We start from the raw sequence: 11,053 nt of genomic DNA, 5'->3' as shown, positions 1-11,053 counted from the left end.
AAGTGTAATATGGCAGGATTTTAGTAGACTCTAATTTCTTTCTTTTGGCTATTGTAGTTAATCTTTGGTAAAGGATCTTGATAGAAATTAATAGACACATAAGGATATACACCAAACCTTGTGATAATATAATAGACTTTTAATGTAATATAATGAAGATTTTCCATTTTCGTTGAATCTTCAACTATTATAATCTCACCTCGATGTCAGATATATGCATTGTGAAATTATTACATTCGCTGATGCCATCTTCTTTTAATGATCCTTCAGTTATTGTAGTGGAAAGTAGTTGACAAACTGTACCACAAATTTGAAATGATAAACACGAGCAGTTTTCCATACAGTTATACAGACAATGGTGAATGTTGGAATTACTGATGTTTCTTATAATGTAATTAGAATGCATCCTTGCTAGATGACGTTTGATTTCCACGATGTAGTTGCAGTAGCAAATGGGAATGAAATACAAAAGTTGGATCACCGCAATCCAACAGAGCATAATTACTCAAACCTTTGCCGAAAGATAAACATGTATAAGTTTTATATCTTTGAAATAAGTAAGATTATAGTTGCGTAAACAGTTTTTCGGTATATGATTTACATGTTTTCAAGCAACATAATGATAATATCATGGATATTTTCTGATTTGTTGCATGGACGTGACAACGAAGTTACAAAAATTAAAATAGTATAGTTAGATAATTTATTATAATTACAGCAAATCTTTCATTCTTACTTACCTGCCAATGTTAAGTTAACTTTATGATGTATTTTTTACTTTTGAAAAGTATCATAACATAAACAAATCTATGTTTTAAAATGTTATTTACGAAAGGCATCGTAGTTTCTTCTCATTCAGCTCGTATGAACCGAGCACAAGAATTTTGGCATTTGTACGTTTTCTGTACAAAAAAATTACTTGGTGTGCAGGAAACTTCAATCTCCTATGTTAATAACTCAGTACAAGGCTCTGAAACAGAAAAATTCCAGTATTTTTCTTTCCTTTAGCGTGGCAGAATACTTTCTATGTTTTGTTTACAATCAGTCAATCACGCATTGCGAATTGTTGCAAAGCTAAAGCTGAGCACGCGTGTCTGTGAGTCAGATCACGAGGAATTTTGGCTTCATTTCGTGTGTTCCCGATATATCAGGTAGCCTTCCACTTATATTTAGTTCAGTAACTAGAACGTGAAAATGGCGTGGCATGGCATGCTTTCATTTCTGGTCAAGTTTAATTAGGACGGCGTTTTTTTGAAATTGAGGATGTGAAATTGGGTGATTTGAAGTCGTGCTCAGGACATGAGCATTTAGAGGCTATTTTTTCCTTTCAAAAGGTGAGTGTGTGTTTCATTTTAATGCATACTAAACCTTTGCAATCTTTTTTTGCATTGGTGACTACCAATTGTCACAAAAGCCAAAGAAGATGCAAAAAAGAGACAAAAACATAGAGCGGAGTTTTCCTTGAAATGTGCACTTTTTTCTAATAAAATTTCGGCCTTGTTTGCAGCTAATCTTAAAAAAAACATAAGTTTTTCTATAGTTCTTTAAAGATTTTTACATATCGTACACTTATCAATACAAACTATTGACAAAAACTCTTTGTATTTTTACAGCTATATACTTATCAAGTTGTCGAAGGGATGGCAGAACCACCAGAGGAATCCCAGATAAAGAAGACCAAAAAGTATGGACAAATGCGATATTACTTGAACTTATTAGCTTGAATAGTAACGATTCCAATATCATTCAGACACTTACACTCATGGCTGTTGATGCTTATAATTACTGCAAAGAGCTGACACCAACAGCCAGATCTTGGCCGTCACGATCATCAGCCCAATCTCATGCGGGAGAACAATTTGATCATACAGTTATACTTCCGAAGGTGAAAAAGGATTGATTTTCTTGTTTTCAACCTCAAGCTACCCACTTGCACTGCCATTATCCTAATCCCTACGATAAAATGCTTGGCGTTGAAGGCGACCTCGAACGAGAGAATTTGAAAGGCGAACTTCTAACTTACTGTTGTTTTGCGGCTCAGGTCGATGGGTTTGAGGATACTAAAAATTTGCATTCGTTCGTTTTAATCATACACGCACTCTCTCTCTATCTAACCACGTTTAGTATGTGTTAAGCAATTCAAGAAACGTGGGGCAGAAGTTTTGTTAGATGCTGTAGTTTCTTCATTAAAATGTCTTGGACTAGGTACATGGTGCAAATATTAAAGCAAAATATTACGGTTTGACTACAGACAGTGAGTCCGCAAATACCTGTCGGAAATCAGGTTTGTCCTTAACAATCTTGATGGTTGTCGTCTACATTGGAAGAAAATCTTAGATTCCCCAGCAGCGCCTTACGATTAAAAAGAGAGGGACAAGACAAAAAGATTTCTCAAGACATGGCATCCTTCAACACTTCAGTTGTGGCTAACATCTCTGATAACTGACATTTGCTCCATCTTCAGGTATATCGAAAAAGCAGAAAAAGCACATCATTCTTCTCAACGTTTTAATGTAAAAACATGTGGCTTTACAGAAATGGAGTCAACTAAAGCTAACCTTACCCAGTTAAGATCAGTTCCTTTTTAGCCGAAACATGTAAATTGTGTTGACTACTGTAAATATATGGCGTATAATTTTAAACATTTACGGGTATCTATATGGGCGGTCAAAAAGAGAAGCTTGGAATGCCACATTCAGTTGAAGACGATGATGAAGAAGATGATCAAAGTCATTGATTTCCTCAAAGAATAACAGCTTATTCGCTAGTGACGACATTCCAATGAACAACAGAGTCAATTAGACTTGAACTTGTAGGGTCTTCAGAAAACTATCTAAATGTAAGTAATTCACTTAACGTTCAAGATGGAAAATTAGAAAAGAATATTTGGAAACTACACTAACTAATAACTTCAATTTCCGAGGATAGACACTTATTCGTATCTAAATAAACTTTTCCCCTTTTTTGTGTTTTAGTCTCGAGTCGATGATGAACGAAATGAAGTGAGGAAATATATCATCAACATAACAAAAGCCAACATTGCAGTTGAGTTTGTTAATACATCTCTTCTCCTACTACCGTCATGTAATATAACTGACAGAAAAGTTTCTAAATACAGTGTTTGAAAGTTTTGATTCAATGAAACCTGCAGATAAAAGATCCCTACACGACTATGGCGTTCGGCTCTTTTTTATGTTAAGGTTATGACCAAGCAACCAGTTACAGAATTCTTGACAGATTTTTGCGCGATATCACCTCACCTCATTACGATCAACTGCCTGCTGTTCAGAAACTCATGCTTATTAAAGACTGAAAATAGATTTTGCCAACTGTCAGCACGTACAAGTAAAAGGATTTTATTTTAAGACGTTTTTGAAGCAGCCCTTACAACAATAAAACATTTATTGTAAAATATTGTAAATTAAACTTGTTAGCTCTAGAGCTTTTTCAATCAAGATTGTTTGTTTTGTTTGTATTATATGAAATAAGACAAAAATGGGAATAATTAATATTTTAAATAATTTTGGTATGAATATTTCTATTCATCTTATATTACATTTATTATATAGAAATACATATATTTTCCTAGCCCGTCATTACATTTTGCCAATCCGCTAACCCTCCCCACTGAAAAAATTCACAAAAAAGGCCCTGGAAAAAACTCTTTATAATACGAGAACATGAGATTGGAGAAGAATGTAGGAGGGGAGTAAAGATAAATGACCCTAATGCTCAGCTGAAAGAAAAGTAAACTACAGCAAATAATTGGGGTTATAACAGTGATAATGATGAAGATGATAACGACTCGTTAGTAAGGCATAAAAATTGCTAGTCTAGTCATAAGAAGCGACTTAACATCATCATCGTCATTGGATCCTGGAGACCGTGAAAACCAGTTCAAAGTAAACAATGGAACTTCAAGTCATCAACATTACAACAACGGTATCTTCGAGTGGCTTTTAGTTTCCATACACAGAGCAGGATTATTGAGTTTTATATTCAATTCCAATCACGTCAGTTAAATTTGGCTGACGCAGCAATATGCTACAATTTGTTAACTATCTTTTTGATTTGCCAAGATTGACAGAAATGAAATTTGAATAAGAGTTCAAGATGGCATTACAATCTTTTGGTAACATACCTGCCAACTTTATAACAATTTGGAGAGTCTGCATAGAGCACAGTACAGTAATAAACTGAGATAGATTACAAAAAAGAAACAAGTGAAAGTATTTTAAGTCGATAGCAGTGGTAATCTACAAACAAGTCTATTGCGCTTCATATTTTACTTACGTTTTTGCATTAATCTTTTTAATTACGTACAGTAGCTTTTAAAATTATGTTTTACGTGTGTTACAAGCTAAGATGTTACTTATAATTAGGTCTGAAAAGTTACTGGAAATACAAAAAAAGTTTTACTTAAATACAACTGTTATTTTCATCAAATCTTTTTGATTGCCATTCACCAAATTGAATGGGCGGAGTACCGAATATATGAATCAAAAGAAGTCAAAGATTTATTTATATAAATAAGTTGATTTCTTGATGCTTAACTTACTTATAATAATGTAAAGATTTTAAAGGAATAGCTGAAGACATTCTATGATCTCTTCGTAAAATTCTGCGATTATAATTGCTAAATTGGACATTGTATATACAAGAACATACAGTTTCATGCATATATCATTCATTGCCAAACCACAATTGTGTGGTGGCGTTGTTTGAAGATGTGCAATCGTGTCTATTATTTCGGCATTTGTAATGACCAAAATTGTCTTCATTAAGTCCATCACATGGAGTTCCATTCCAAGTCCGACCACATTTAGTTTTTGTTGAATCAGCATGAAAAATATAGTTTTCGTTTTGAAAAATGCTGATGTTGCAACGGCTGCACGAAGCTCCACGAATGTTAACATATTCCACGAGAACACATTCCCCATCATACTTTTTTTCATCCAGTAATTCAATGTTTTTATACGTTGCCTCAAGACGATCCCCAACATTCCAATTAATGCTTGTGTAATTGCAAGTTATGCGCCATCTGTCATTTTTGTCTTCTTTTATGCCAATCATTGTCTCCAAAGAAAGTCTGTAGTCTTTCCAAGATGGGCTTGTAACGTTTCTGGGGAAGTTTTTGTAGTAAGGTTTATTTTCGTAATTTATTGAATTTTCTAAACTAAATGATTGGACAAGTGTCCATGCGCGATGCCCATCAAAATGACAGTAAACTGAAATTAGTTGCTCGTCAGGAGTAAATATTTTATATTGTCCGTTTTGTTGACCACGATAACTTCTGCACGATCTTGCCATAGTTTGACAACGATCTCCAACATATCCGTCATCACAGTTACATGAAGCTCGTCTTCTACTTGATGGCTTACTGAGTTCACATTTTCCTCTATTATTACAATGACTGGACGTTCGACAACAATCAATTATTGTTTGGCAGGTTTCTTTGCAGCAACTTTGATTTTTCTTGAAAAAGAAACCTAATGTGAATAACTCAGTGACAAAAAGCAATAAACAAGTAATGAATTTGATTTTGATGCCATAAGTAATGAGCAGATAAAAAAACGTCACTCCTGAAGAACGATTGCAAAGCGACATGCATGCAAAACAAAAAGTAAACGCAAGGGAAATGCTATAACCTACTTAATAAGTAAACGAATAAGACAAAATAAAATTCTTTCACTCTTTGTCCTTGCGAAGATCTACTCCACAAGTTGTAGCTTATTGCTCTGAAGATGACTATAATAACTTTAGTCGAAACATGCCTTAAAAGAAATTGCTGTTGTCATGATGATTCTGCTATAGAATTGGTAATTGTTATGTTTGTTAACCAATTAAAGATCTGAATAAAATAGGATTAACAGAGTGATTGGATGAATCTACTGCAATAAATTTTCGTTAACACTACCCTGCTATAATGCCAAAGTACTGAAGTTCAAATAACAAATTCCCCAACTGAAAGATTTCATTGTTTTTGCAAAAAGAAGGAGGGGAAGGATTTTATTTTGTAATTTCTGAGTAGGTTATAGCATTTCAGTGTTTTAAGCTGTAGCTTATTGATTCAAAGATGATTAACAACTTAAGCACCTTTAATATCTTTTGTTAACCCATACATTTATATGAATGTTCTCCCTCCACATCTATCCTTAATTATCGCGGTGCCGGGTCAAGTAATGTGAAAAAATTAATCGTCATGTAATAAAAGATTATTTAGAATCAGATTTTTTACCAATATATCTGAAAGTTTCCTCTTGACATACTTTAAATTTCGTATACTTTTCGTTTTAAATCCTTCGCCAATAGAGTGTTTTTTTTTGTAAAGATATTAAAAACTCTTTGACGACGGTGTATCGATTAGTTCTATGTTCTATAAATTTCGAGATATGTGGCTAAAAAACAAGCTTACCACCAAATTATATCTTGAACAATTTACTTCCTATCTGGTGAATTTTATCTGTTTTGACACTATTTCACTCGAAATATCTGGCTTTGTGTAAACGTAAAAACAAAATATGCATGCATTTAACTGTTTACAAGTTTATTTTGATGTATTTTAATAAAAATCCATTCAAATTTCTCTTTCTAAAGACTGAATAAATCGTCATCTTGAGAGCTTTCTTTCTAGCCTATCTGCGTGCTCATACGATGCGTATTATACCTTATATGGGGGCTATTGTTGGCCCAGCCAAGGAGACGATGCAAAGTTGCGCTCATCATGATGCAATTCTGTCACTAGAACCGTAATAAGTTGGTAGGCGGTGTGTATAATAATATATATTTTGCTGGCCTCACTTGACAAAGGAAAGCAGGAAACACAGCTTAGGACGCATTGCAATTAATTTTCAATATAGTTCACGGACGATCTCAGCGTAATTCCGTAAATATATTTCTTACGCCACAAATGTAATGAGTGTCTTTCTATGGCAGGATTTTGGTAGAAGCTAATTTTTTTTTTTTGGCTATTGTAGTTATCTTTGGTAAAGAATCTTGATAAAAATTAATAGACACATAAGGATATACATGAAACTTTGTGGTATATTAATTGTCTGAAGAAACAACGCGTACGATAAATTGTAAATAACTATATTGCTTTCATCTGCAACCAATAAATTTAGTAATTTATTCATAATCTAAGTTTAATATGTTTTTCAGTATGAAAACGTTGTATAATAAAATCATGCGAAGTGAATAGGTATTTTACTACACTGAGAAATTTGAGACTTTTAATATAATATAATGAAGATTTTCCATTTTCGTTGAATCTTCAACTATTATAAACTCACCTCGATATCAGATATATGCATTGTGAAATGATTACATTGACTAATGCCATCTTCTTTTAGTGATCCTTCAGTTATTGTAGTGGAAAGTAGTTGACAAACTGTACCACAAATTTGAAATGATAAACACGAGCAGTTTACCATACAGTTATGAAGACAATGGTGAATGTTGGAATTACTGATGTTTCCTATAATGTAATTAGAATGCATCCTTGCTAGATGACCTTTGATTTCCACGATGTAGTTGCAGTAGCAAATGGGAAGGAAATACAAAATTTGGATCACCGCAATCCAACAGAGCATAATTACGTAAACTTTTGCCTAAAGATAAAGATTTGTATAAGTTTTATATCTTTGTAATATGTAAGGTTGTAGTTGCTTAAACTGCTTTTTGCTATATGATTTACATGTTTTCAAGCAACATAGTAATAATATCATGGATATTTTTTGATTTGTTGCATGGACGTGACAACGAAGTTACAAAAATTAAAATATTAAAGTTAGGAAATTTATTATATCCACAGCTAATCTTCCATTCTTACCCACTTGCCATTGTTAAGTTAACTTTATGATTTATTTTTTACTTTTGCAGAGTTGTCGAATCTTCCATACAGTTGGCGACTCTGATGTTTAGTGAAATTTAATGAGATAATAAAACTCCTTTTATAGCAAAGCAATATTCGTCAAAATGAATTGTTTACTTATCTTACATTTTGTTTAGATAGTTATATGTTCACGAGTTCACTTTTATAGAATATCTAGCAATAAAGCAATAATACATTTCATAACATCTGCATGTTGTCTCTTCCACCTGCAGTTAAGTGATGTGTTAATGTTAGTGTTTGTGTTAAGTCTCATCAATATAATTTTCTTGAGTTAATTTTTATTAATTTTTTTCCATTGAATAGTTTTCATTTTCAAACGTCCCTTTCTCTCTGAAGGCTGCTATTTATTTAAGGCCATGCTCCTACTTTAGTATAAAAAATTATATTTCAAATGCGGTAAAAGATGCCTTTCAGCCTAAACTTTCTAAAGCTTTTGTGCATTTTGTGCAGTGTTATTTTTATTTCTTTTGTAAGAGAAAGTTCTTTAGAATCAACATTGCATTCAGAATAAGCGTGTGCAAGACTTGATAGTTTACTGTTAAAGCCCGGCACTGCTTCGCTATCATTTGGCTGAAACTTTCCCAACTGCGACCAAAACATTTCAAACTCAGAAAATATATCCTCTTTATTTAACTTACTGGGGCGAATTCCAAACTTAGGTCCTCTAGATAGTAAATCTAAATCATGTACTATCTAGAGGTCCTCTTAGCATTAATTGCAAAGCAACTTTCACTGGTTTGTACACGCGCCTTGACTCTTTCTCTCCGCATAGAGAAACGATTTCTTTAATGAAGTATTTGATAAAGCGAACGCATAGATTGCCCTCAAAAGAGTTTATTGATAGTGATCTTATATCATTGAAGAATATTTTGTGTTAAATGGATATCCGGAAAAGTTGCTAGACAAACGTTTCTTATCCACTAACAATGAACGGAATAAACGTTTTGGACTGGCCAAGTGCCCTGTTTTCTTAAACTTCCCTGGATGGGTAAGGCCTCTAATGACATCGAGAAGGAAACTAAAAATATCACCGAGAGTTTGTTTTTTGCATGCAATGTGGTCTTTATATTCTCAAAAAGAACTATTCTTCCACCAACTCACAAAGAGTCTCTCCCTACTCAAATATCAAGCAATGTAGTCTACGAGTTTAAATGTGAGTGTGATGCTTGCTATGTAGGTAGGGCTTCTATCAGGAATAAAACTGTTCCTTTACGACAACTACCAAAACGTGGGTGTAATAGTGAAAATCCGATTCTATGAGATTAAGCGATTGGAAAACATCTTTTGAGCAACACTCGCTGTGCCAATGCTTATTCTGATGAAAACTTTAGAATTATTAAAAAATGTCGTTCGTTATTCCAGCTACGCGTCATGGAGTTGGTATTAATTAAATTGACTAATCCTGTCCTTTGCCGACAAAAAGATTACGTGTTTAATCTGTCTCTGTTTTAAGTGTCATCTCTAAAAATAGGGATGACATTAACCTTTTGTAACGTTATAAATATAGCATGGTTTGGAGGTTTGTTTAGCTGACGTTGACACCTGACGAGTAGTCTGCCGAAATGCATAGTGTCTTTTTCTACCTGTAATTAACGTTTCCTTTGAATTGTTGGGTTAGTGTTCTGGTTAAAGCTGTTCTTTTAAGAACTATTACATTGTTATTATCACCATTCACCATGGTATTTGCTATTTTGAAATCCATCTTTAAAATATTTGTATTAACTAGTTGAAAATTAACGCGTCGAAAATTGTGAATAGGTGCACGTTATACGTGCATAGTTATACGTGCACAAGTTCACTTTTCTTGATATATTTTGTTTAAACAGTAAAGGACATCAAGAACATCTAGCAATAAAGCAATAATACATTTCATAACATCTGCATGTTGTCTCTTCCACCTGCAGTTAAGTGTTGTGTTAATGTTTTATTGAACAAGTCTCATCAATATAATTTTCTTGAGTCAATTTTTATTAATTTTTTTTCATTTATTTTTCAGAAAGTTAAACCTAATTTTTTCAGAAACTTAGCAAATATTTCAAGTATCTCTTAACAAATATCTCTTATTAGCATTTAACTTTAGCTGCATTTAGTGACGTGATCATTGACAGAATGTTTTCGTGGACGAAATTGCAGCATCTAATGAAGCAGAAAACTATTTACAAGATATAAAGATAAATATGATAAAAAAACTCCAGTAATATACATGTAATGGTAAAACGAAAAATTGACTAAATAAATTGTGACTTAAAAGAACTAGTCAACTGCTTCTGCTTTTCTTTGCAAAAAAAACGAAAAATTTTCCATGAATGGAACCATTATATCCTTAAACATTCACACAGTATAAAGGTACTAGCCTATTAGAATATACGGTTTTGACAATTTTACCTGGGTACAATTGATGTATTGTATTAACGTATAGTTACTTCTCTTGTCTCTTCGTTCGCAAATCGATGTCTGCCTAATCTGTTTCAGAGGTTTTTTTAAACATATGCTTTTGTAAATAATGCTTCACTTACCTGCAAGTAATTAATTATTTATAATTGACATTTAGTGCTTTTCTCATATATTTATGATTAACAAGAGAAAATTGTTAAGAGTTTAATTGACAAATGCATAATTGATAGAGCTTTTAAGTATTATGTTTTTGCTAACACATCACAAGTATTAGGAGTTTTCTTAAATAAAATAACTATTTATATGAAAGCAAACTTTTCTCTTGTGTTTTTAAAGCAAATTATGATATTTTTCTTCCCTAAATTACGTTTTCTTCATTAAATATATAATTTTGAATTTAAATTCATAATTTGCGCATAGTAGAGACTTTTAGAATTTATGTATATTTAATTTGCAAGGTTAGAAGCTTATAACAACTAGACTTCCTTAAACTAATAGTTAATGCATGATTGGTTTGTTCATTTAGTCTCTCAAAGATGTCACTAAAAGTATCAAAAAGATGATGTTTAACTTCAATGCAGCCAAATTTTTAGGTTACGTCATGATTGCTTACGAGGTTTTCGTGACAATAAATTTTGATGAAGGCTAATTTATGCAAATTAAACAGTGACGGTCAAACAATCTTGAGCCCTTAGTTCTTGAACTTACTACACATGATAGGCGCTACGCTACTTATACTCTCTTGTAATTATACCTCTTCATTTT

The 11,053-nt window shown here is 32.8% G+C and overlaps 1 protein-coding gene across 1 annotated transcript; it reads right to left on the bottom strand.

Moving 5' to 3' along the window:
• Nucleotides 1–4,271: 4,271 nt before the first annotated feature.
• LOC124457719 lies at nt 4,272–10,353 on the bottom strand. The gene is made up of 3 exons (XM_047007911.1): nt 10,280–10,353; nt 7,293–7,610; nt 4,272–5,475 (listed from the first exon to the last, which is right to left on the bottom strand). Exons 2-3 carry the CDS (start codon nt 7,590–7,592, stop codon nt 4,684–4,686), a joined length of 1,092 nt encoding a protein of 363 aa, XP_046863867.1. The 5' UTR covers nt 7,593–7,610; nt 10,280–10,353; the 3' UTR covers nt 4,272–4,683.
• Nucleotides 10,354–11,053: the final 700 nt, after the last annotated feature.

Source organism: Xenia sp. Carnegie-2017, unplaced genomic scaffold (assembly GCF_021976095.1).
Source record: "Xenia sp. Carnegie-2017 unplaced genomic scaffold, XeniaSp_v1 HiC_scaffold_6, whole genome shotgun sequence".
In the NCBI taxonomy this organism is placed as follows: domain Eukaryota; kingdom Metazoa; phylum Cnidaria; class Anthozoa; order Malacalcyonacea; family Xeniidae; genus Xenia; species Xenia sp. Carnegie-2017.
This window is presented reverse-complemented; position numbering and strand designations above follow the sequence as displayed.

Bases quoted from the DNA above. Each gene is read 5' to 3' on its own strand.
- LOC124457719 (XM_047007911.1), bottom strand. From the start codon at position 7,592: ATGCTCTGTTGGATTGCGGTGATCCAAATTTTGTATTTCCTTCCCATT. The intron at 5,476-7,292 runs GTGAGTTTATAA...TTCTTTTTCAAG, and splicing joins TGCATATATCTGATATCGAG to AAAAATCAAAGTTGCTGCAA.